General features: G+C 46.0%; 2 protein-coding genes across 2 annotated transcripts in view; one reads left to right on the top strand and one right to left on the bottom strand.

Annotated features, from left to right (window-relative positions):
- The window catches only part of GAPVD1 (GTPase activating protein and VPS9 domains 1), a 126,017-nt gene extending 123,334 nt beyond the window's left edge, over positions 1-2,683 (top strand). Inside the window, exon 24 of the mRNA XM_015422587.1 lies at positions 2,553-2,683. Coding sequence (XP_015278073.1) covers positions 2,553-2,683 — 131 coding nt within the window. The remainder of the gene's footprint in view (positions 1-2,552) is intronic.
- Positions 2,684-2,803: 120 nt separating this feature from the next.
- LOC107119955 (target of rapamycin complex 2 subunit MAPKAP1) overlaps positions 2,804-27,403 on the bottom strand; it is a gene marked incomplete at its 5' end in the record, with an annotated part of 50,037 nt that continues 25,437 nt past the window's right edge. Inside the window, 2 exons of the mRNA XM_015422586.1 lie at positions 2,804-3,403; positions 9,209-9,306. Of these exons, the coding sequence (XP_015278072.1) occupies positions 3,281-3,403; positions 9,209-9,306 (221 nt within the window). The remainder of the gene's footprint in view (positions 3,404-9,208; positions 9,307-27,403) is intronic.

Raw genomic sequence — 27,403 nt, 5'->3', positions numbered from 1 at the left:
GCCGCCTCATTTGCAGTTAAAAAAAATGTATTGTGACTTGTCAGAAAAAGTGAACAAATGATGGCATTATTTTTTCATTTTGGACTTCAGCGTCTGTTTGTCTAATCAAGAGAGAGAGCCAGGAAAAGTCAACCATGGCTGACGCGCACACATTTTATTTAACTTTTCCTCTGTCAAAAGGAGTTTAAATGTGTAATGAACAGGCCGTGCCGATTTGAAATATAATCCCATTACTCTGATGAGATTACCAAGGCTGGGAGAGTTCACAAATCATGCTTAGGGCTTCTTTTTTTTATAGCTAACATCACCCTGTTGAGATTTTTACATTTAAAGCAGAGGTGTGCAGTGAGAATAAAACATGACAGGCCGCTTTTAACTGTTTGATTGCTCGGCCTGCAGGCAGCTGGCTCTCAGAAAAAGGGGCTGGCTTGGGGAAGACTGCGGTGTAGGAGTGGTAAGATCCATTTATCCCAAAGCTGGACCCTTTGAGTCTGGAATGGCCCATGCAGAAGGATGAGGTGGTACAGTCCTGAACTGGCAGATTGGTCTATATTGCTTCAGAATGGAAGCAGGCTCTACTTGCAGGAAAGCTTGTCACACAAGGAAGAACTCACAAATATGACCTTCTCCCACACTGGCCACCCCTGGATTTTACCCCCCCCCTCACTCTGCTGTAGGCATAGATCAAGCCCACAAGCAGAAGAATGCGGTGACAGAGCCTTGAGCGGGACTGTTTCACTCTAGAATGCAGGCATGGGGGTTGCATTTGTAATGTTCCCTTCAAGCAGATAGCCAGCATAAATGGGAGCAGGTTGGGCTGTGGGGGTCTTTCCTGCTGTGCCAGCTTTCTCCTTGCAGAGAGTGGGTTTTTTTCCGAGGGAGCATTAACAAAAATGTACCTTATGTCTGTAATTTGAAATGGTTCATTGGAACCCCCCTGGACTTTATCACCTCAATCTGCTGCATACGCAGATCCAGCATGAAGAATGATGGAAACAGAGGTGGTTTGGAGCAAATTCCTTTATTATTTTCACTGTTAAATAATGAGGTAGAGAACTCAGTATCCTGAGAAACTCAACTTACTGTTGGGAAAAAAAAAGTTTCTAGTCCTCATGCCTGTGGGAAGAAGCTTGAAAATGCCAGGTAAAATCTGGGAAGCAGAAGAATTCTGAAAACGACTTCCCCACATCCAGGGATTGGATTACTGAGATCTGCTTTGGTTTGTGAGATTCAACATATGTTGCCCATTTCTCTATTGGCAGCAGTAAGGACTAGAAATGTGTACAAATGAAAGCAGAAATTCGTAGGTTACTGATGGCTTTTAAAGTGGAGCCAGACTTAGTATGTGTCTTTTGCCCTTATGATAAGACTATGGGGCTATAAACTATGGCTTTCAAACTGCATTCCAGAGAATCCTGGGATTGTTGTACAAGGGCACCTCAGATAAGATCAATAATGGCTGATGTTCAAGCAGCCCATAGTTACCCATGTTTCTCCATACCATAGCGCTGAGTTTGTGCTCTCTCAGTGCATTTGGGTTTATGGTGAGGTCCAAAAGGCCTGACCCTGTTAACCGAGTACATGCTAGGATATGCCCCAGAACTCTTGGCAATATGAAGGGGTTTCTGCAGTAGACATGCAGGGGCACCTCCACAAAAGACCCCTTGAGGTAGAAAGTTTGCAAATTATAGCCTTCCGGCAGTTCTCTCTCCTGTGAGCCTTGGGCCCTCTTCTTTGGCACATCATAAACACCTGCCTGCTCTGAGACATGGCAGAGGCCATGAAGAAGGCCACGTGGCGCTGTGGCTGATGATTTAAGCAGCATTAATTTCAGCCGGAGCTCCCTCCTGAAATGTAGCAACAACTCCAGGCGGCAGATTCCTCCGGAAATTCATGGTTCCATTACAGACGTGTCTCCGTGAATAACTGCCCCCATTAATCTTTGCTGGGCTGCACCCAACCACTGCTTTAATGAGGTTCCTTCCTCTGGCTTCTCCCAGAGATCGGGCGCAAGAGCTTGGGCTTCCCGCATCCCAGAGACAAAAAAGCTCAGCTTTTCTCCTGGACTCAGGAGGAGGCTCCTGGTGGGAAATGAATCCCTTGCACAAGAGCAGAGGAGACCAACAGTAGGCAGCTAGAGGCTGTTAGCCAAATTTGCCAGAGCGCTGGCTGAAATTGAATACATGAATACAAGAAGCTGCCTTATGCTGAATCGGACAAGGTCAGTATTGTCTACTCAGGCTGGCAGCGGCTCTCCAGGGACTTAGGCAGAGGTCTCTCACATCCCCCTACTGCCTGATCCTTTTAGCAGGAGCTGCCGGGGATTGAACATGGGACTTTCTGCATGCAAAGCACGCAAAGCACTGAACCATGGCACATCCCTAATGCTGCTTAAATCATTAGCTCCAGTGCCAGGCAGCCAGGGTGGTGGGTCTTGTCATTTAGCACATGCCTGGTCATGTATGATAAGCGAGAATGGCCTTCTGGGAAGCAGGAGGTTCCCGCCAGCTGCATACCTGTGAATGCTTTCTCTCTCTGTCTCCTGGCCTAAGGGGGCAACTGGCTCTTGACGGTCATATGGGATTCGGATATTGACAAGTGCGGCCTCCGCAGTGCCTATGATGAACACTTGGATCTGGAAGAGTCCCGGCGCACTTCCTCGCTCCTAACCGCCCTGTGGTAAAGAACCAAACACCCAATCGTTCTTCAGAAAGAGTACATTTGTTTATTAGTAGTAAAAACGGATACATTTGTCCTACAAGTTTGTTTCGTTTTTAAGAAATTTGATCATGTCACAAGCGATACGTCATGGGGTGTTTTGTGTGTCAGGGCGTTACAGATGGAGGCTCTGTGTGTGTGTGTGTGTGTGTGTGTGTGTGTTGGCGGATCGCTTTGCCAACCCGCGACAGCTTTCCTTGCGATTGTACAATAGAAAGTTCTACGAAAGAGAAAATAAAGAAGACAACACGCCAAGCCTACAGGGGCCTCTTCGTCGCCCCAGCCAGAGGCTTCGAAAGCCTGGCCGTCTGTTCTCGGGTTGATATGGCTCTTAGTTTCCATCGATGAGTGATGCCTGTCGCCTAAAAGCAGGCTTGGCCTGCCGACCTGTAAAAACACAATTCCTGCCCCGGCTGGCTACTGCCAGAGCTCTTGAGTCTGGGCTTCCGCTCTCCCAGGCTGTTCAGGGCATTGCCAGCTTTGAACTGAGCAGGAAGATTCCTTGCTTTGCTTTGTTGTTGTTTTGTTTCTCCAGTTTTGTTCTAGCCCAGCCTGGACCTCGCTACTGTCCTGACTTCTTCTCTTTCTGGAAGCTAAAGCTGGTCCTCCTACTTAGCTTCCTTTGCTTCTGAGCCAAGTAGTCTGCTCGAGCGGTGCTGGCACGGGACTCGAGGATGTAGTTCACCTAGGAAAGACCGGGAAAGAGGAGTTTCAGTCTGGCTAAGACCCAAGAGGAGGAGGAGGAGGAGAAGAAGAGGAGGAGGAGATTGGATTTATACCCCGCCCTTCACTACCCAAAGGCATCTCAGAGCGGCTTACAAACTCCTTTCCCTTCCCCTCCCCACAACAGACACCCTGTGAGGTAGGTCGGACTGAGAGAGCTCTGACAGAAACTGCTCTTTTTCAAGAACAGCTGTGCCAGAACTATGGCATGCACAAGGTCATCCAGCAGGAGCAAGTGGAGGAGTGGGGAATCAAACCCGGTTCTCCCAGATTAGAGTCCGCGCACTTAACTACTACACCAAACTGGCTCTCTCTATCAGGAGAGGCTCTACTAATAAAGAAGACAACTTTGCATTTACATAGCGCTCTTGGTGTGTTCGAAGCACTTCGCATACATTACCTTGTTGTACTCCTTACAAAAACCTGCAAGGGAGACCCTTATTACTGTTGTTGTTGTTTTTATTATTAGGTGCAGGGGTGAGACTGAGAGACAGTAGCTCACCTAAGTCTACCTACTAAGTTTCCTAGTGACTGTACGTTAGAAAGTTCTAGAAAAAAGAGGCAACAATGTGCCAAGCCTAGAGAGGCCTCTTCATCGCCTTACCCAGAGGCTTCAAAAGTCCAGCAGAGGTTTGAGCTGGGGAACTTCCATATTGGCTCTAGAGTCTCTTGGCCAGGAGACCACATGATCATTAATGCCCCATTTAATTTATGTGAACTAGTGCCCTCTTCTGCCACAAAAAATGTGCTCATCTTTAAGGTGCCGCAAGGGCTGTTTGGATAGCAGCAGGATAATATGGCTACTCTTCTGGGATTTTTCTTAATGTAATGTCACACACAATCTTTTTGCAATTGTGAGGTGCTGATTAAGGGGTTGGGGAATGGGAAGAAGAAAAGGATAAGTAGAACTGGGGTTTACAGACATGGCTTTTTATGCTCCTTTCCCATCTGCTTGGGACTTTCCTGGTTAACTTCCCAAGCTGTGCCATGCCGACTATGTGACCTGGAAAACTACCATCAGTCCAGCTCTTGTGTGTCAAATGAATGCCATAAGAAAGGAACGGTTAGTACTTTCCCCATCCGCTAACTATCTAGCATTAAACACTAAAACTAAAACAATCCTTTCCATATGATGTTTGTGCACTCAGCAATTCCTACACATCCAGTTATGTTTTGGCACATGTTACTTGATGAAGGCATTTTTAAATGATATTTAACAAGCCAACTCTTCCTTAAATTTATTATCTTCTAGTGCTCGGGCGATAATCACATAGATAATTTTAATGGAAGGTTAATGCAGAAATCAAAAGATAAGAACGCCCTTTGCTCCGCCATTAGGTGGTTAATACGCTGTGGCTTAAAACTCACCCAATTTTATGCACTGTGGAGGATTTGCTCTTCCACAGCAAATGAGGGGCTCAAGGCAGGGGGGAAATAGAGGGAGTTTTCATGGTCAATAAAATCCTGGGTCTTTTACCTCTCAATCACATATGGGGAAGGGGAGACATAATTTGAGAATTCTGATCCGATCCTATCTGCTCTACTTCCTTTAGATAGAAATAAAGAATTAATGGGGGAAATTTATGTTCTAAGCCCCAAAACACACATACCAAAGTTATGTACAGTTACATTTTGAACACGGAATATGTGGTTTGACTTGCTTGCACGAGTCATCTGGAAAGTTCAAACTGAAGGCACAATTAATTAGTGGAGCCAAACAAGGCTTACTTTGCCTGTGGATAGTTACCCATCTCTAGAGAAGCCCAACACAGTGGGGGCTTCTGTGTAACTCATCGTCCTGGGCATGCCTCTTCCTTGTAAGGAGGCCAACCCAGAGCAGTCACAGACACACCCACATAGAGTGTGGAACAGGCACCTTTGGCAAAGGATGGATAATTCTGGGCGTGACTGAATGACCCAGCCATACCCAGTGGGGAGATGTGGCAGAACTGCTTGTCCCCCGAAAAGTCTAACTGGAAGCAAGCAAGGCTAGAGAAGCATGTCACGTAGATACACACCATGGGCATTCATCTCCTGTGGGCAGATGCTTTGAATTCACAGAAGCCTTTAACTATCCCTCACTAAATTAATTTATTTCTTGTGGGACATACTAGGAACAGCTCTCTCTCTCTCAGGACAAGTTTTGCTCCAGGAGGTGCCCATACATTCTCATGCTTATTTTGAAAGTTGGGTTTAAAGTTGGGTTTTTCTTAAGGAAGACGAAAATGGAAAGGATGCGGAAAACCTACAATTCCCCATGCCTCCACTGCCATTGGTGGACAGCAAGGTATAGAAAAACCCTGGTTTTAACTATCCTTCCCCCTCCTCTTGGTTCATTTAATTAGAAAGGCGAGTAGTTCTAAGGATGGATTCTATCCCTTCCCCTCCCCACAAAAGCTCCCCAACAATCTGTCCTCAGAGGGCTCCAAGAAGCAACATCAAAAATCCTTCCAAGGATGCAAGAGCCTTTTGGAGAAACAACAGCTTAGGGAAGACAAAAGAGGATGAGGGGGGAATATGTCAGTGATAGAACTTCATGCTTTTTGGTGCAAAAGCAGTTACGGCTCTCCTGCTTGGGTGGTGGGCGAGAACTGAAATTCCTTAGCATATGTCAGTTATTGAGCACTTCCATAAGCTTTACACAGGAAAACCCGTTAAGGACTGGAAATGGCACATAAAGCTTATCACTTGAAAATTTTAAATTGCCATAAAAATAATAGATGGCAGAAAGTTCCGTTTAACCTTCCAGCAGCATTAGCGTCTTCGTTTCAGAAAGTAAATCAGCCAAAGCGTACAGCAAGCTATATTTCCTTAAATAAAAAAAGTAAACCCCGGCAATAAAGAAAATCATCTTCCTTAAAAAATGCAAATGTAGCTGAATGGAGAGATGGTGTAATGTGCCCCTGCGAGCTGCTGATGACTAAGGTGTGTGTGTGTGTGTGTGTGTGTGTGTGTGGATCAGCTGCCTTGGCTTGTGAGTGACCCAGGGGCTGGGACTGGAAACACGGCCCCCTGAAAATTTTTCAGATGTTGAGAAGGATGTTATGGCGTTAATGGTGTGAGAGTCAGTTTGGTACAGTGGTTAGGTGTGCAGACTCTAATCTGGGAGAACCAGGTTTGATTCCCCACTCCTCCACTTGCACCTGCTGGATGACTTTGGGCAAGCCATAGTTCTGATAAGAGCTGTTCTTGAAAAAGAGCTGTTTCTGTCAGAGCTCTCTCAGCCCCACCTACCTCACAGCGTGTCTGTTGTGGGGAGGGGAAGGGAAAGGAGTTTGTAAGCCACTCTGAGACTCCCTTGGATAGTGGAGGGCGGGGTATAAATCCATCCTCCTCCTCCTCCTCCTCCTCCTCCTCAAATCTTACCAGTGAGACAAATGGCAGCGATATTCTGCGTTCTGCTCCAAGGGCATTACCACTTGGTATGCAACTTAACCAAGGCTGGAGTAGGGAAAAACTATTTCAGCCGCTGAAGGAATGGAGGCCATGCCCATGCTGGATGTCTGCTTCTGATTGCATGGCAGGGGTGCAATGCACACGGGCAAGAGGCAGATGGGCAAAATTCAGACGAGCGGCATGCTGCATTAGCTGCCACCTATTTGTGGTGTGGAGTCATCTGCCGCCAGTCCCTCCTCTCAAGCTGCTCCAGGCCTTTGTGACCAGAATGTGCCCCCCCCCCCCGGTCCTCTCTGGCCATGCCTCCCTTTTTCCTGGTGGCAAGTTGAAAAGGAACTCTCTATAGACATTTTTTACCCTGCCCTTCTCCAAGCAGCTCGCGGTGGTATACAGGGGTCTTCCTTCCTCCATTTTATCCTCACAGCAAGCACCCTGTGAGGTAGGTTAGTCTGAGAGAGAGGGTTGGAACACTTTCCTTATGAAGAAAGGTTAAAGCGCTCAGGGCTTTTTAGCCTGGAGAAACGACGGCTGGGGGGGGACATGATCGAGGTTTACAATATTATGCGTGGGATAGAGCAGGTCGAGAAAGAAGTACTTTTCTCCCTTTCTCACAATACAAGAACTTGTGGGCACGCAATGAAATTGCTGAGTGGTCGGGTCAGAACGGATAAAAGAAAGTACTTCTTAACCCAAAGAGTGATTAACACATGGAATTCACTGCCATAGGAGGTGGCGGCGGCTACAAGGATGGACGGCTTCAAGAGGGAATTGGATAAACATATGGAGCAGAGGTCCATCAGGGGCTATTAGCCACAAGGTATAGATTGGAACTCTGGGGCAAGTGATGCTCTGTATTCTTGGTGCTTCGGGGGGTGGGGGCAACAGTGGGAGGGCTTCTAGTGTCCTAGCCCCACTGATGACTTCCTGATGACACCTGGTATTTTTGGCCACTGTGTGAGAGAGTGTTGGACTGGATGGGCCATTGGCCTGATCCAACACTGGCTTCTCTTATATTCTAACTGGTCCAAGGTCACCCAGTGAGCTTCACAGTTTAACAGGGGTTTGAATATGCGTGAATCTAGTCCCGCATACTCACTGCTGCATGCTCTCTGTAGGTATGGGTGGGCATTTATTTGAATCAGGCCTCAATGGACAGGTTTTACAAACTCTCATCTAACTGATTAATACTTGAGGTCAGAAAGGAACCATCTTTTGGAGCAAACTAGTTAAATGCCTCTTTTGCCCTCTGTTACAGTGTGCTGGGTGACTCACTCATGTGTATCATTTTGTATTCAGTATTTTAATAAATTAATTTATTTATACCCCACACTGCTAGGCCACAGATAAATGTACTTGGTGACTACACTGACCAAGTGTGAAACCAGGTACTGGGCACCGGGTTCAGCATCCAGTAAGTCTTTTGCATTTTGCTAGCTTTTCTTTTTAAAAAAAGTTTCTAGTCTTTAAGCAATGCTCAGAAAAATCTAAGAAATCAGGAAAGAGAAAGGAGATTTGAACTAGGTTCCCTGTGGCCAGCGGGCAGGGCTCCATTGCTCTCTATACCACTTTGTTCATGACTATAAGAAGCTACAGTCATTAAGCAAAATAAGAAATGCCATCACCAGCTAAAGAAATCTTAGCCAATTAACTGTGTTTTAATTGATTAAATCTACATATAGCTATATAAGAATAAAAAAGTCTGAAGCAAAAGGCATGTTTAGTGTTTAAATGATGTTCACTAGCAAGTATAATTTTAGATGAGGCATTCCCTTCTGTGTAAGAGAGAAAGAAGGACTGTCACTTAGAAAAACAGCAGACGGCAAGCACCATCACCTTTTTGGTATCTGCATTTAAAATAATCAATTTTCTTTATGAACCAGCTGCCTGATAACTTGGGGCTACCTTTTTAGTTGATCAACAGATTTTTAATTGGCTAATCAAACTAATAAATTGAATAGACTGAGCGCTGCAGCCTTGGAAATTAGCAAACGGATGCAGATCTGCATCCCTTACCAAGGTCACAGGGAACTTAGCCCTTCGTGGTACAAACTTTTTCTGTTTCAAGCATTAGCTCAGCCCGATTATTAGAGTAGGATCTACCTGGTGAAGAACTGTGGAATCTCTTTGCTGCAGAGAATCTATGGTGGGGCCCTGAATCAGGGGGTTATGGACTGATTCCCTGCCTGTGCACCACCAGGACTGCTGACTGGAGGAGTGAATTGACACCCCTTCAAGGTAGGACATATACACTACTAATGAGAACCCTCCTGACCCTGAGCATCAGGTGACCCTAGGGTTTGTCAGTCCAGCAACTCAAGAGAATGGACACCTTGAATCATTGCCCCCCACCTTCATTATGGACCCCACGTACCTTCAGCACAATCTCATTGACGGTAGCAGCATCAGACTCAAAGTAGAGATGTTTGTAGTCATGATTGCTTAGATATGTGAGTTTAAATATTGCATGGCCTGTAAGGATTTAAAAGAAAGAAACAGGAGGACATGAAAATCGAAAAGGAATGCCAGGGTTAGAAGAGCCCCTCCCACAAAACCGTTGTCCAAACTTGTGATATCGGAGATTACTGAATTACAGTCACCGCAACACCTGAATCAGGTTTACTTTTAGGGCATATTTACCAAAATGTTTAAGGTCCTCCCTGACCTGGATAGCCCAGGCAAGCCTGATCTTTTCAGATCTCGGAAGCTAAGCAGGGCTGATCCTGGCAAGTAATAGGGAGACCTCCAAGGAATACCAGGGCTTGGGATGCAGAGGCATGCAATCAAACCACCTCTCTAAAACATCCAACCCCCACTAGGGATTGCCAGAAGTCACCATGACTGCCAGGCATTCAAGTGCACACACACACACACACAAACCCACCACAAGAAAATGTTTAAGGTCCATTGACCTCATTGGGAGATACCTCAAGATGTGCTCATTAATGAGCCATGTTGGCTGGATCTAGTCTTTAAAGGGTGGAGGAGTCAGAAGTAGTTCTTCTTAGGGGGAATTGCTCTCTCTGCATCCATCTGAATCACAAATCTGGGTGTGCCTCCTTCCCCCATTAGAAGGTGGCAAATCTAAATCAGTGACTCATGCAGAGGCATAAGGAGAGGCCTCCTTTGAGGTCAGGTTATTAAGTTGCACCCAATGGCAGACAGTGAGTGGAGGGCAATCAGGCCGGAGTTAGTGTTCCCTCTAAGCCTACTTCTGCTCACACATTTTTGTCTTAGTTCAGGAAGACTGGCTCTAGAGCAAACTGATTTATGCAGCAGCCTAATTGCTCACTCACAACTTTAATGCCAGTAGCTCACAAGGTAGAATTTTTTCTCACAAGACTCCACAGCTTAGCGGGAACATTGGCCGGAGTAGCATCACATACAGAGATGCCCACCCGACAGCAGGTAACTTTGCTGCATCCTCCACTGGGAGTGACAGAGTGATCCTGTCATACTTTATGCACCGTCTGGGCAGAATTACATACCCCTAGCAGAGGCCAATTAGAAGGAGGCAAGGCCAGAACAGTGACTCATGTAGAGAATCAACAGGCAGCCCTCTCTGTGGACAGGTACACTTTAGGGTTACCAAGAGTCTCTCATTATTTAACCCATGCCCATCTGTGTGCATACCAGCTGATCTCTCATGAGAGTCCCCGGCACACAGTTTGGGATTTACTGTTCTCAAAACTTTCAGCAAAAGCTTTTGGGCATGACAGAAGGGGGGTAGAAAACCCCACAGATGGTGATCTTCACATACTGCCGGCTGAACAGACGGCGCGAAGGAGCCTGACAGCCTTCCCATGTCATTTCAATTTAAGGCGAGTGGTGTCTTACAGGAGCCGCTGAACTCCTTTCATTAAAGTTCACCCCCCCTCCCCATTACATCCCCTGCACAGGCAAATAAAATAAAATAAAATAAAAATATAAATGCAAATATCCATCAAATGGATACTTGGGCATGAGGCAACACCTAGACTGTACTTCTGCTAATCGACCCCATTAGAAACTATTTTAGAAATGTTTCTGGAATATAACAGTCATCTTCGGGGGGGGGGGGGAGTTTTATTCTTTTTTTTTTTTTTTAAAAAGGTCAATCAACCTAAGTTACCGAATGATCGGAGTTACCCAAAACAACGCCCGAGTAGAGCTGGCTATTTTAAGTTTAAATGAAATAGAACTGCAACATATAGCAGAAAATAAACCCTACTATGAAATCTCAGATCTCACCTTCTGCTAAATGATCTCTGTGGCACATTCTCCTGCTTTACCAAATGCATTAAAGACAATGGGGTTCCCCACCTACAGTCTCTGGTGGGTGCATCTGGGTTCCATCTCTCTCTCTCTCTCTCTCTCTCTCTCTCTCTCTCTCTCTCTCTCTCTCTCTCATGGACTTCCTGCTCCACAGAATTTCTTTTCCACACAAGAACATTAACATGGGGCACGGCCATCAGGAGCCTTTTAAAACTGCACGATGGGTGAGATCACAGGTATCTTGCTGCCACCCCTGCTCTAAGGTAAGGAAGCTCCACATTTGTGGGGCAACCACTAAGAATACCCCACTACGTTTCCCTGGGACATGGATGACGCTATCAAAACCTTCAGGCATGCCAAATACCCTTCATTTGTATGAAAGTCCATGCACTGGCAATTAAGATTTAGCATATAGTGCTCATTGCTCCATTTTCTCTGTAATGCATTCAGTCCAAAGGTCCAGCTTAACTCATCTACACCATAACAGTTGCACTTTACTGTAGATTTATCCTTTACTTCCTTTTCCCGGAGGGGACCCAATTTGAAATCTTATTTACAGTAGCTAATTTTCCAGACCTCTGAAAATAAACTGATATATGGGCAGCTAACCAGAGACCTCGATATTTCATCCCAGCATGTTAATTAAACACTATTATCACACGCTAATCAGGACTTATGAATTCTCTGTTGAAAAACTGGCAAACGATCAAAACCCAGACTTTAAATCACTGAAGTGAAGGAACAAAAAGCCAAGAATTCCTTAACTGGAAGTTAATAGGTACAATAATATATTCATGGCTCTCTGGTGCTAGGAAACCACATTTGCCAATTTAAAACATTCCTGAAGCACAATGAGCAGAATACATGAGAGATGAGACCCTTTGTCAGATGGCTACATTTTCTGAGCCTAATCGGTGGTGGCCCCATGGCTGTGGAATCCCCCTCCCCCCAAAAAAGAGGACATCAGGTCTGTATACTCAGCCCATTCACAGGAGCTGCATAAAGCATTCTTGGTGTTCATTATACAGAATTTTGCTTGTTGTGCTTTACTGACCTTGCCAGTTGATTTTGATTATTTTTTGATAATGATATTTGACTGATTAGATTATTACAATATTTCATTTTTTTACACATTGCAGGACCCTAAGTCCCATTTATGGGAAGTGGGACACAAAACCATCAAGATAGAGACAAACAAATGCATGCATATCCTAGAATGTACAAAATTCCTGAGGAAGAGCCATTGGATCTATGCAGGGATGATAGTGGAGATGGCCCAGGTTATAATTCTGGCCTGCCTTATGTTGAGTCAGAGTACTGGTACATGTAGCCCACCTCTCTCTACTTTGAATGGCAGCATCTCTCCTAGATCTCTGCCAGAAGAGAGATGGGAATTGAATCTGTGACATTCTGCATACAAGGCTCTGCCACCAAGGCTATGACCAGCCAGGGACTCCCTAACTGGCCCTTGAGAAACAGGCCCATGTATGGATTCAGATGGAGCTTGGGGATAGCAGCCTAAAAGCTTACAGTGCAGTACAGTGGAAATGGATGTGCTCATTGTCTCTGTTGACCCTTCTGCTAAGCCCAGCATGCAGAATATTCAAAGCCCTTCATGTACATTGTCTTGTTGCAATCCCCACAACAAGTATGTCTGTACTGTCATCCCCGTGCTGTAGATGGAGGGGCTGAGAGAGTAGCTTGTCCAAGCCCACCTAGTGGTACAGGCAAGATTCAAACCCGGGGTATGATTTTCAGCTCAGTCACTTACTAAGTTACACCAAGTCTCAACATAGGAACACCTCTGCTTCTGAAAGGCTAGAGATGACACACCTTGCCACGTAGTATGCTTTTAAACAATTACCCTGTGCTCGTTCGAATCCATGAAATGTGAGCATTCCCCCCCCAATCTTCCTACTCTCAGAGAACCATTTCCTCATTCATTTGTCTGCCAAGGATCGCCTGCACGTCTTTCACGGATGCCCTTCCTTGTTGGAGAAAGATTCCGGGTCATGGTCTGAAGGTGTATTCTTAGATATTGTATTTACATGGTGGTGGTGGAAAGTGCCATCAAGTCGCAGCCCAAATAGTGACCCTGTAGGGTTTTCAAATGGAGCTGCGGTGGCTCAAGTGGTTAAGACGTTGAACTGCAGGCTGTGGAATGTCGGTAGTTCAGCAGTTCGAGACCCAAGTGTGCCGCATGATGGAGTGAGCTCCCATCTCTAGCTACAGCTCCTGCCAACCTAGCAGTTTGAAAACAAGAAATTGCAAGTAGATAAATAGGTACCCCTTCGGTGGGAAGGTAACAGCATTCCGTGTGCCTCGGCGTCTAGTCATGCCGGCCCCATGACCACGGAAACGTCTTCGGACAGGGCTGGCTCTTCGGCTTTGAAACGGAGATGAGCACTGCAACCCTAGAGTCGGACTTGACTGGCTTTCGAGCAAGGGAACCTTTACCTTCAAGGCAAGAGACCTTCAGAGGTGGTTTGCCATTCCCTGCCTCTACATCATGACCCTGGACTTCCAGGGCTGACCCTGCTTAGCTTCTGAGAACTGACGAGATCTGGCAATCTTCTCTCAAGGGCTAATGAAGGCAAAGCCTCTGGAAAACTGTGTAAGGATGGTACCTTCCTCACATCCTCGGGAAGTCCCTTCCATAACAGAGGGGCAGCCACAAAGAAATAGGGGGAAGCCGTCTCTCAGACACAAGTGTCCCGCGTCATGAAGGGCACCTTGAATTGCACATGGAAACAAACTGGCAACCGGTGTAGCGAACTTAAATTTGGGGTGACATCTTTAAAAGACTTAACCCCCAGCCAGTGTAGCGAACTTAAATTTGGGGTGACATCTTCAAAACACTTAACCCCTGTCAACAGTCCAGCTGCTGCATTCTGCACCAACTGCAGCTTCTGCTGCTGTCTTCAAGATCACGAGGGCTGCCGGTGAAGTCCGTTGGCTCGCACCAGCTACTGGGCTCAACAGTCCCCTGTGGCTGGAACACTACAGGCGATGATCACTGAGGGTGGACAGGAAAAGTCTGCCTGTCGTAAATGGACTTCCCTGCAAGGAATCCTTGCTAAGCCTTCAAGGTCTCCTTAGGAACATTCTTTGAATAGGGCACAGCTCCCCTTCTCATCTGGGAGTCATCAAGGCTGGCCTCCTAGGGCGAGGAACAAAACACAGACTGCAGAACACCACAAGTGTTGCAAAAATGAACAACCGCTGGTGGTTTGACTGAACAAAAACGCTCTCTATTTGGGGGACTTGGCATCAATTAAAATTTTTTAAAAAGCAAACTAGTTTATCCATTAGGGCCGCTGAAGTGGTGCAGTGCCAAGGAGGAAAGAACTGGGATCTTGGGGAGGCGGGGCGTTCCTGCATGCTCGTATCAGGGGCCAGATTTGGCTTGCAGATGCCCAGTTGACTGGCCCATGTGCTCTAAGCTTGCATGAAGCATCTGAGAGAGGCTGCCGCTGATCCTGGCCCTTCTCTCTTTTAAATCCAGTGATTTATCTCATCTCTTCTCCTCCAGCATTTCACAACTGACAGAGGCCAAACATGGAACTTTATTTCAGATTCTTACTTTTGGCTTTTTTAAGGAGTCAGGGGCCAGAAATGTCAATAACCCTTCCTGCGGAGAGACTGACAAGAGGTAAGGCTTCAATCCATCACAGCAGGCACATCTTAGAGGGTGTGCACATACCTTTCTCGGCCTGTGCAAGATCTGGTTTCTATAGCCAGTGTTGCCTCGAACCTTTTAGTACTTTTAAAGTTAACATTCTCAACTGAATGACCAATGTCACTAGCATGGGAGCCCTGATTGGGCCAGGGATCCCTGGCATGCCTTTAAAGACAAGGGTACATTGTCCACACCTTTTGTATTTACTGGGAGAACCACCAGTATACATGTCACCATTAATGTGTGGAGCCCCCCTCAAGTAATCCGGCAGTTCCAAGGGCCAGTTTTAACATTAATCCTCACTTTTGTTGGGGTTTAAATTTGTTAAATTTCCTTCTGTCCTTCTGGAGTTATCTATCTGTAGGGGGTGGAGTTTTTACACTAAGACAGTGTTCAGTTGACAGTCGAGATCGGAAGATTCACCATCTTTTAATATAAGTTGTATGATTTTATATTGATTGAAAGTTTTAATGGAATTTTAACGTATTTTTATATATGTTGTTAGCCGCCCTGAGCCTGCCGAATGGCGGGGAGAGCGGGATATAAATGTAAATTTTTAAAAAAATACTTCCCTGCTGTTATCAGTAGCTTTTTAAAGAGAAAACTGGAACCTAATATTAATCCAATAACTGCTAAAATTATCTTCTTCCTAAAAGTCTGCCTTGAAAATCACATACATGCAAACCCTCGCCTGGGCTAATTAAGTAGCAAGAAGGGCTGCACTGCAGATTTATAAGTCCCGAAAAGTAATTTAAGGAACCAGAGCCAAAAAGACTTTTCTGCAGAACTGGGTGAAGTTTATGTCCAAATCTCACACTGTTAACGGAGGAGTGAAATATTCGTTTGGCAAAACGATGAAATTGGCACTTTGCTTTGCTGCTATTCGGGCCAGACATGTGTTTGTGGACTGTGAAGAGGTAAATTGATTTCCATCTCCAGGAGTACTTAGAGGACATGATATATGGGCTTTGAAGCCAGGTTCCTGATGGAATGGCACCGCAAGGGTCTTCCAGAGTTTGATACAGATTTCAATATTTTTCACCTCCTCTGCACAAAAAACAAGATTCTGAGGAGCAATGAAAACAAAGACATACTGGCCAACATAATCTGCAGGAAAATAATTTGTTTCAAAATGCACAGTCTCACCCTGTGAGCTTTGTAGGCTAACCTTTTCTGGGGATGTGGAGCTCAAAGGGTGCTGTAGTGACTAAGAGGATGCAAAGCAACCTGGGACATCTTACCTCTGCTTCTATGTGCCTTTAAGTAATCCTCCTGTACAGGCTCAGCCACACCGCCCCTCTGCAATATGGGAATAATAATGCTGGCCTACCTTACAAGGGTGTGGCAAGGATTTCAACAAGATCATCTATGCAAAGGTACGCATGATCTTGTGAACCCTGCCCCAGAGTATGAAGAACAGTGTACCAGACCAAGCGTATTCTGCCAACAGCTCTGGTCAAAAGTGAGGCTAAACTAAATCAGAAGTAGGATACTGGGGCATGAACTGGCCTACTGCTCTCCTGTCCTGGGGTTGCATCACCTGAGTAAGCGGGAAAATGACAGGAAAATGGCCCTGGTCTGCTTCTTGCTGTTTCAGCTGATCACTCTCATATTTGGGGGATGGGAGAGGCCATCAGCTGCCTGGATGTGCTTGGGCAGAACCCTGAATTTCTCCTTGGGAAAGCAAGAAGAAGAGAAGAGATTGGATTTATACCCCGCCCTTCACTACCCAAAGGTGTCTCAGAGCGGCTTACAAACTCCTTTTCCTTCCCCTCCTCACAACAGACACCCTGTGAGGTAGGTGGGGCTGAGAGAGCTCTTGACAGAAACTGTGCCAGAGCTTGTGACTGACCCAAGGTCACATCAGCAGGTGCAAGTGGAGGAGTGGGGAATCAAACCCGGTTCTCCCAGATTAGAGTCCGCACACTTAACCACTACACCAAACTGGCTCTCAAGCAAGTGATATTTAAAGCACCCAGTAATCAGTGCTTGGAGGACACAGAACGTTCATGAATTTCAGGGAAGAATGAACACATTTTAATCTTTTCAATTAGAGGTATTCCATGCCAAATCAACATCTTTGGTAGCTTAGGAGGTATTCAGCAACTCTAGGAAAGCTTGCCTAGTTATTCCATTATATTTTTTAAAAAACAGCTATACAAGTCCCAGCCAAAAGACATGCTGGCCATCAGATTAGTGGGCTGTAAAAAGGATGAGTGAGACATGCAGGTCAGGTCTATTAGCCATGAAAGCACAATGGCACCTCCATATACTGAGGCAGCATATCTCAGAGTATAAGATTCTAGGAACATACAGGGAAGGAATGTTGCCTTTGTGCTCTGCTTTGTGAGTTTCTCAGAGGCATCTGACACCAGAACACTTGGCACAGTAATTTCTACATCCTTAAGAACAACACTGTGGTCTTGCATGGGACTAGGGGAGCGTGTCTCCAATGTAAGCTTTAAAAGGATGTTTGTATTTCAACGGAGACCAGAAAGAGTTAAACATAAACTGAAAACGACCAATATATCCGTCTTCCTGCACCATAAAAGCCACCTTTATGTACCTTGCTGATTTATTTAAAACACTGAAAATGGAATTAATGAGAAGAGATGCTTTGCTTCCCCATCGACTCACCTTTTGTGAGGGCAGGCAGGGATGCGGCTGGAGCCAGATAGATATGATATAGCAGGTGGGACCATCCAGCTCTGGCCTTCAGAAATCCATCAGAAATCAAGGGGTGTGTGTGGGGGGAGGGCGGAGACAATGTGGCAGAGCACCTGCTTGGCATGCAGGAAGTTCAGTCCCCGGCAGCTCCAGTCTAAAGGACCTCAGGTCACAGGTGCTGCTGACATAGACCCTTCTCTGCCTGAGAGTCTGAAGAGCTGCTCTTTGTTTAAAATATCTCTATCCTGCCTTTCCACTCAATTTGGACCCTCAAGGTAGTCAAGGGTGAAAAACATTAAAACTAACTTTAAACAAAACAATTCGCCCCCCCCCCCCAGATTTTATTTATTTATTTACTTTGTTCGATTTATATCCTGCCCTCCTCATATTGTAGGCTCAGGGCGAGTACCAACATATAGGTCGACAATGACACAGATTTGCAATTAAAACAATTCATAATTCACAATTAAGATCTGCAATTCATGTAGATTTACAGATAAAACACATTATGACAATCCGTTTAAAACCAATAAGATCACCACAGGCTAAAAACAATAGTGTGCTCCAAGGGATAATAATGTGGTCCCATCCGGCTTCTAGGAACTGCCGTCACTGGAGGGGAGGCCAGATCAAAGTGGATGCCCGCTGCCTCAACTAAAGGCCTGGCAGAAGAGCTCTGTCTTGCAGGCCCTGCGGAAGTGTAACGGGTCCCGCGGGGCCCTGATCTCATAAGGTCGCTCATTCCACCAGGCAGGGGCCAGGCTCCACAATCAGAAATGCCCTGACCTGGATGGTCCAGGCTAGCTCAGTCTCGCCAGTTCTTGGAAGCTAAGTAGGGTCGGCCCTTGGTTAGTATTTGGACGGGAGACCACCCAGGAATCCCAAGGTTGCAGTGGAGAGGCAGGCAACGGCAAACCACCGCTGAACGTCTCTTGCCTTGAAAACCCTACAGGATCACTGACCGTTAAGTCGTCTGTGACTTGATGGCGCTTTACACACACGCAGTGGTGTGATTCAGTGTAAGGCAGTTCAATATACTCATAACCTCAACACAGCAAAACTTTAAATGCCGAAGGCCCTCATCGAGGAGGGTATTTGAATACGGCACATGGCCACTATTGCTGAATGGAGAGTTTATGGATGGGAGCAGAAGACTGTTAAGCAGAGCCAGATGATCTGAGGTCTAAGCTGGGAATGCGTCTGGCACCGAAGACTGGTTTCCTGAACCACAGAGGATGCTGGTCATTGGTGGTGGGGGAACTGCAGGCAGTTGAAACCGGGACACAACCACCATGGCCCTCGATCCTCCGCATCCTGGGAAGTGCATCATCCCAGAGTGCCATTCTCCTTAAGTTGGGGGGGGGGCGTCCACTCTGCCTTACTCAGGTACTTGTTTTTGGAAGAGTGGTATGCACAGGCTAAATCTAAGTCAACCACAATGTAAGCTCTTGTCTAATTTTAATATTTAAAGGGATTATTGAAACTCCCCCCCCCCGATATAAGGCTGGCTACGTGTGTAGGCTCCAGTTTTTCCAGAAGTCTGTCAATTAGCAACCTTATTTATTTGTTCGATCAACACTCTCATGGTCTAAAGGCCAGAGGCTGAACACAGGAAGCTGCTTTATACAGAGTCAGACCACTGGTTCATCTAGTTCAGTATCGTTTACTCTGAGTGGAAGTGTCTCTCAGACAGAGAAGAGTCTTCCCCAGCACTGGAGAATCTATTGTACCCTGCCCTTTCTCCAAGGAACTCAAGGTAATGTAACATGGTCCTCTCCTTTTCCATGACCCAATGAGGTACTAGGTGTTTAAGGCATCTAAGCCAATGGCTATTATCAAAAGTGTCTCCCCTGCACCCACATACAGGATCACATGACGCTGATACCATTATCAGACCACCTACTTCAGCATCATCCTCTCTGACTGGCAGAGGCTCTTCAGGGTCTCAATCAGAGGAAGAGCTTTCCTAAGGTCTGCTAACTGAGATGGTTTGACTGAGGACGCCAGAGACTGAACTGGGGTTTTTCTGTGTGCAAAGCAAATGCTCTACCACTAAGTTATGGCCCCACCCCTGCATTTCAGCTACCTAATGACACCTTATATTGCGGTCAGTGGAAAAGGTAGCATGGAGATATTTAACTAAATAAATATTGAGTCAGATGATTGGCTCACCAGGCTCAGTACTGTCTGCTCTGAGATCTACCTGAGATTCTTTCAACTGGAATTGAACCTGGGACCTTCTGTGTACAGTCAAACCACAGGCTAACAAGCATTAGTTCTCACCACCACCAAGAACTGTGAAAGGGTATCAAAGAGGCAATATCTGAACAAAAAAGCATTTTTGTACCGGAGATATGGATGTGGGGGTGGAGTCTTCCACTGGCCGGGCTCCCATTGGCTGGTATCCCTTTCCAAGCTGCCCCCGCCCCTCTGCAAGCCCCAAGCCCCCTTGTTTGGGAAGAGATGATAAATAAATCAAATTCCACTAAGCAGCCTTTCCACAGTTGCAATCGGGCTCCTCCGTTGCGTCTGCACCTCATCAATCACACCATTGTCTGCTTGAGAGGCGAGCCTTGTAAATGTCATATCCACTCAAGCCCAAGGAGAAGCAAATCCGAATGCAGCAAAGGAGTTTTAATTGGATAGTGTAATTAAACTGAGGGGGGAAAAACAGACCCAGCAGGCTGACTTTGACAGGATAGATGAAGACCCCCTTTTAATAGGGCTACAAAACATATTTGTTAAAGAGGATGAGGCTATGCTCACTTCCTGATGGCGCTGTACGGCAATTTGTGTGAAAAGGCCCTTCTGGAATGGATGCGTTTAATAGGCAATAGGAAGATTTTTTTTTGGGGGGGGTAAACACTGGAGCCTCTCAGTGCTTGGATGGCCTTGAAATGTTTGAGGACAGGGCTTCTGAGCATGAACAGAGAGCACCAACAACATGATAAGTTTCTTTGCATCCTTTGAGGATAGGGAAGTACCTCTTTGCCCTCTCTCAGTATTTTATTTACCTGCACCCTACAGTTTTCAGCACACAGTATCCAAAGTCAGATTCCATTTAATAAAAACAGAGTCACTAAAAAAACAACAACACTGTTACTACGTTGGGGTGAGTTCATATCTTGAGGAGTCACATAGGAGCAGCTTAAAACCTTACCCCAGTGGCATCTAGAAGAAGAAGAGGAGGAAGAGGAAGAGGAGGAGAATGGATTTATCCCCGCCCTTCACTCAGAGTCTCAGAGCGGCTTACAAACCCCTTTCCCTTCCCCTCCCCACAACAGACACCTGTGAGGTAGGTGGGGCTGAGAGAGCTCTTTCGAGAACTGCTCATGAGAGAATAGCTCTGACAGAGGTATGGCTTGCCCTAGGTCATCCAGCAGATGCAAGTGGAGGAGTGGGGAATCAAACCCGGTTCTCCCAGATTAAAGTCCACGCACTTAACCACTACACCAAACTGGCTCTTACCAAGTAATGACCCACCTCACCCCGAATCAGGGCTACCATCTCTCCACAGCCACGGAAGTCCGGAGAAGCAGAGGAAGACAGTAGTGCTGGGTGCTGAAGGCTGCAGGTGACTGCCTCTGCACGTGGTAAAAGGTGCCAGGAGGTCTGCTGCTCTTATGGGGCCCTTCCACCGCTCCAGGTCATCTGAGCCCCACCCTTGCCACAGTTGCAATCTATCACAGAGAGCAAGGTCTCGCCTCTTGAAGGACCAAGAGTTCCCAAACGTCACACTGAACCATTTCATAGGACTGGAATGTAGGAGGTTACCCATTATAACTTGACCAAAAAGGTTACCCCATGAAGGAAAAAAATCACAGTAGTGGAAGTCACAATAACAATAAGATGCATGTACAGCTCACCCATAAGCAGTGGGGCCATTACACCTTCACAAGCCTCTGTTTGTCCAGCAAGCTCCAGCAAGTCTTGACAGTCTGATGACTGTACCTGTTTCGTACATGTGGTTTCCACTTGTACCACACATCTTGAAGCAGCGTAACTGAATGTGTGAAGAAGCCCTTAGCTAAGCAAATGTACTTTAAGGTTGCGTTCCAATCGCGCCTGACATAATCCAATCACTGAACCCATTCGATTCTTACTATGCCCGATGTGTAGAAGACCCCAGCACAAAATGAAAATATCAGGTAACTTTGGCTTTGTTTGCAATATTTAAAAAGGGGGGAGAGGCATTGGGGCTTGTTAATTTGGCTATCACTTACCAGCCAGTTTGAATTCTGCTGGAAAAGCTATTTTCGTGCAGATGTGGAATGCACCGGGAAAGACTGACTCGTGTAGCAACATCAATCAAAACGTCGGCTCTCTTGGCAGGTCTCGACAGTGAGGCGGGTTCAAAGGTTGCAGGATAAAGGAAAGGGGGGGGACTCTGGTTCAACTCTAATATGCCCTCGCTGGAAGTCTTGCAAAAGGTACCTACCCCCTTCTGTATTAGGCAGCTTTCATTAATCTTCTTGCCATCTTCCTTAACTAGCCATGCAGAACCGCTCGATAGCAAGACACATAATGGGGAGGCCCTGTGCCTATTACCAGGTTAACATTCTGTTAAGCCCCAGCACAACAATGGAATAGGAATCTCAAGGAAATCTTAAAACCCTGAGCTGCACCGCCGGCAATTAAATTACTACTTGGAGCCACCAATATGTGCGTGAACCCATAGAGAAAAGGCGGCCTTTGTTTGACCCGCCTGAGAATTGAAGCTACTCAGGGCAGCGGTAGCCTTTTTAATAGTAATGGTTATAAAGAGAAGGATGACTTTTCCTTGGTGTGGAAAATACTGTTTTGTTCAGAAAGTCACGTTTGGAAACAAACTGGAGTACAAACTTATAAGGAGGGGGCAAACAGGAAGAAAGTGGAGAAGAAAGGTTGTCCTCTCCTTCCTAGCCTGGTGCTTGGCAATACTGCCTCCAACCAGAAGCCTCTGATGAGCGCAATCATGTGGGTGCGCAAGTTTGTGCGGAACTTCAGAGTCACCCAAGAAGTTAGATGAGGAGGGGAAGGCAGAAGGAGGGGCTGAGAAGTCATGGATTAGAGATGAGGGGGCAGGGAGAAGCCGAAGAGGAACTCTGATCTTGTAAAACCTGAAGAGATCTTAAGGACAGCTTCTTCCCAAAGGGTTTAGGACCTTCTTCCTAAGGTCCTAAACCCTTAAGTGTGCGGACTCTAATCTGGGAGAACTGGGTTTGATTCCCCACTCCTTCATGTGCAGCTGCTGGATGACCTTGGGCAAGCCACAGTTCTGTCAGAGCTGTTCTTGAAAGAGCGGTTCTCTTAGAGCTCTCAGTCCCACCTACCTCACAGGGTGTCTGTTGTGGGGAGGGGAAGGGAAAGGAGTTTCTAAGCTGCTCTGAGACTCTGAGTGAAGGGCGGGGTGTAAATCCAATCTCTTCTTCTTCTTCTTTCTTTGCGTGCCCCCACTGTTTGAACAAGGGTACTTTATCTCTAGGGGCTCAGCTACTGGTTCAAAGGCTGTTTCAGTGTTTGAACGGACGTAACCGCTTCTGCTGGCCTTATAACTGGTTTGGGTGGTCGTGATTTTATGCGGTTTTGTTGTTTTACGCTTTGCTGCAAGCTGCCCTGGCGATTCTCCTTCATAAGGTGGAAGAACAGGTGCCAGGGTTCTGATAATACAAATAAGAGGCGGGGCTTGGAGGGTTGAAACAAATGGCTGAAAAATGATAAAACGAGACCCATATTGTGGCTCCTGTACAGCAGAGGCAAAACTGCCAATGGAACACCTGTTCTATCAACACTCTCATGGTCTAAAGGCCAGAGGCTGAACACAGGAAGCTGCTTTATACAAAGTCAGACCATTGGTTCATCTAGTTCAGTATTGTTTACTCTGAGCGGCAGCGTCTCTCAGACAGAGAAGAGTCTTCCCCAGCATTGGAAGATCCTTTAACTTGAGATACCGGTGATTGAACTGGAGACCTTCTGCGTGTAGAGCATAAGGTCTGTCGTTGAGCCATTGGTGAAACTCAGCAACATTTCATCCTGGTAGACACTGTCTCACTGAAAGGTTGGGACTACCAGATTAGCACAATGCTGCTTCACCCATCACTGTTCATGGTCTATCCATGGGGCAATCTTTCTGAAAAGGGCAATGGCTTGCGGAACTGAAGGCCAACCCTCCTCCTCCTTCAAACAATGTAAAGAGACATTAAGAGAATCAGATTTCCTTTAAATTACGCCATTGCCTGAGAACATAATCGCATTAAGCTTATTACGTTGCTTCCTTAAGACTTTATATTATGTACACTTAATTGAGATACAGGGCTCTTTTTCGGCAATAAAAATGGCAGCTCCTTTATTAAGGTTTAAATCTTACCTCTTAACAACAGGACGCTTCCCCTCAAGATTCAAAACCTGCAAGATCTTTTGTGATAATCAGATGGCGGCTGATTTAAACAAGCACTTTATAGATATGGTGTTTGCAAGATTCTAATGGGGCTTGGGAGTTTACTAGGGAGGCCATTAGCGCCTCTCCCCGTATCTGAGTTCACGAAGCTGGATTTATTTGGCAAATAAAAATTCAGAACCTGAGCCGGCCTGGCACGTGGGGCCCAAACATTCTCAGCCATTCCCTAACAGAGAAAGCCAAGAAGAGGCAGAAGTGACAACAATGGGCTGAAGTGGAAGCCATTTTGAAGTTCAGTAGACTTATGACAGCTGAGTGAGATGCACCTTGAACTGGGGCCTGAGGGAATATTCACAGCAGCCTGGAAACAGAACATTTGTAGAGATGGGTTGGCACGTGGTAAGGCCTTCAACTTGTACAGCGTGACCTCTCCCATGGCAGAAGACAACAGCAAAATGTCAGATAGGGACTGCAGCAGTCTGGGGGTCTCTCTGCAGGATTGGACTAAAGCATCCAGTTACAGAATGAGGCAAAACCGTTGGTCAGAGAGGTAGAACAAGGTTAGTTCCCAAGAAAAGCTTCCAGTTTCCAGGCACAGAAGAGTAGAAGAGAGCAGGTAACATGCCTGAAAGGACTGGGAGCCAGGAATGGTTTGCTGTGCCAGGAAAACGTGGCGGGGCAGAGCAAAGACCAGAATTCAGAGGTGCTTTTTTCTGCTGAGAGGAAGGGGAAATTTATAATGAGACAGAAAACAGCACTGACCAATCACAGGAGTAGAAAAAGAAGTGCCCCCTTACATGGGCCCTTGACGGCACATGGCTTTCCAAAGCGCTGCTGCCCACTGCTTAGTATTCATGCTTGTGTTTTGCATACAGAAGACCTCCCCTGCAGTTCCCAGTAGCTCCACAGTAGAGCAGCAAGGCTGGCAAAGTCCCTGCATCTGAGATCCTGGAGAGCTGTGTCCAGTCAGAGAGGAAAACACTGGTTGGATGGACTGGTGGTCCACAACAACTAAAGAACCCTCATTATGTTCACAGCGCCCCGTCTGAAGGCCACTCCCTTGTGTCTAACACATGTAATAAGGCAGGGGAGAAGTTTATAATGAGACCCATGCATAATGCCTTTGGAGCAAGCATCTCCTTTAACAAAAGAGCCACGACGTCTTTGCACGGGTGGAACTGCCGAACCATCCGCTTGTGACACGTTCCAGCACACCTCAGAAGGACTAGATGGAGGATGGTTGTGTTACAAGAGATAAAAACACGGAAACAAAATATATTGCAGAACTCAAAAACCCTTATCTCCCCTCAGCCTCGCTCCCTTTGCTGTAATTCATTCAAGGAAGCCCCAAGAATAATTTTTTGATGTAAACTCTGCTACAAACATATATCACTTTGCTGATAAGATCACAGGCAAAACGCAGGCTATGAAAGAGAGCTTCATTCCTTTATGCTGCCCATATAAGCTCCCCTTTCCTTCTTAAAAAGTTCAAAAGCGATGGATCCCAGAAAGCCCTGGAGTGTGTGGCCACGGTGCCTTCCACCCAGAACTCCTTGCAAGGCACTCTGGGACAACGCCAATGAATTGGGGCAAGCAGAGAACAACTAAAACATTGCTTTTGACTTAAGAACGTAATTGAAGAGAGACTAAAATGGCACTGAGTGACCTCCGCTTTGTAGCAAGCAAACCCCCTCCTGCCTCTCCCCACATCAAGCTACCATTCTCCTGAGCAAGGATTCTTGACTTAAATTCCAGAAGGAGTGTGGAAAGTATGATCTTTGCCCTGCTGAAGGGAGATGATGCCCAATGTAGTTAAGAACAAACTTCCTTTCAAGCCATGTGCAACCCACACGCTGCGCTCAGGGTCCCCAGAGACTCCCTTGACATTTCAAGTGGGAGAACGAAACAAAAAGGTTTGGATACAGAAGCAGGACTGGCTGGATGCTGAATAATTATGGGCCACGGGGACTGTCTAAGTTCAGCTTTTTAGGAAAATTCCGGTTTACAAAGACAACCTAGGTGGGAGCCAAGGATATGGGAACTTCAGAAGAGCTGGGAAAATTTGAAAAGCAAAATCCAGGGGTGTGCAGAAGAAAGTGCTTGGGAGCAAAAATCTTTGGCTCCTGGCTCACTGCATTTATTTATTTACAACCTTCACAGGGTGAACCTTTCCACTCAGGAAACTCCCTAGGAAATCAATGCACTGGCAGGAATCCAACCACCTATTTGGTGAGCAGCAGGCACTTCTCAGGAAAGGGTGTGTGTGGGGGGGAAGAGTCCCTGAACTGCAGCCCCTTACACTCCTTCCCTATACAGTTTCTGAGGGTCCTCCTGATCCTCAGGACTGGCTTTTTGGGGCACCCAGGGGGTTGCAGAGGAAAAGGGCAGCTGCAAGAGCCCCAGTACACATGTAAAACTCTATTGGTGTTATTAAGGCCCTAGAGAGCAACTGACGGTCAGAGTGGATAATACTGACCTTAGTACGTATGAGACAGCTTTGCATGGTCAACTGTTTGGTCAACATATATACATCCAAAACATTTTCTTTATTGCTACTGTTCCCCCTTCATCAAGACTTCTTGGGAATCTACTCAGCTGCAGGTCTTTTTCTGTTGAGGTCCTATATCTGTGGAACACCCTCTAAAGGGGGCTGCTAACCTAGAACCTTTATTTGCAGAGACTAGTTTAAAACTAACTTTATATCTATTATAAGGTTTTCTGGTGAACTGTAATTTTGGTAGGGTTGCAACTAGGGTCGAATGGCTGCTTTCTGGGTTTCGTTCATTTTAACTATCGTTTTGATTTATTTAAACTGATAATGTTTGACTTATTTTTTAGTATATTAAAGTCACCTTGGCTATTTACTTTAAAGGGAAATGTTTTAAATTTCTGTTTCTTGCTTTTCTTCTCTCACTTCCCTACAAGAATAAATTTGCTTGCCACAACTGCAGATGAGACTAGCTAAGTTACTAGCACACAATAATTGCCTACCCTGTCTAGCCGTACACTACCTATCACTGTCATAGAAAACAGACAACAAGCAAGCAAACACCACCATCTTTTCAAAAAGCTTCCTTGTGTGTTTGCCTGAAGGTGATTTTTTAAAAACTCACCCCAATTGACCAGGCAAGTAGCTACTAACAAGCTTCTGCTTGTCTATAAAACAAGGAAATCATCAATACAGATCATCCCCAGAGCACAGTGTTTGACACCAGAATTGTTATTTAGAAGTACTAATGGCCGAAATCTGCTTGGCCCTTATGAAATTGCAGGTCTTTGTATCTCCTTCAACCATTCCTGCAGATATCCACTGCCCTCATTCCATCTCCAAAATATTCAGTCATTCTAAATTTCAGTTCACCAGGTGAAATTTGTACATGCACTTGCAGCAAGATCTGAACTGGATTTTTTAAATCTTCGTCCCTGTTCTTTTCCTCACAGTTGGGCAGCATCTTACCAGAGCATATCCCCTCATGAATATTTGTTTGTTAGTTGGCTGATACTGCTGGGGATGCCTGTTTTGGGATCTGTGGATGTGAACTGAAAGTTTGCTCGTGCATATGGTTCTCTGACACCCCCCCCCCCCCACATTC

This window comes from Gekko japonicus, unplaced genomic scaffold (assembly GCF_001447785.1).
Source record: "Gekko japonicus isolate JY-2015 unplaced genomic scaffold, Gekko_japonicus_V1.1 scaffold1640, whole genome shotgun sequence".
NCBI classification, from domain to species: domain Eukaryota; kingdom Metazoa; phylum Chordata; class Lepidosauria; order Squamata; family Gekkonidae; genus Gekko; species Gekko japonicus.
Note: the sequence above shows the minus strand (reverse complement) of the source record. Positions and strands in the feature narration are given on the sequence as shown.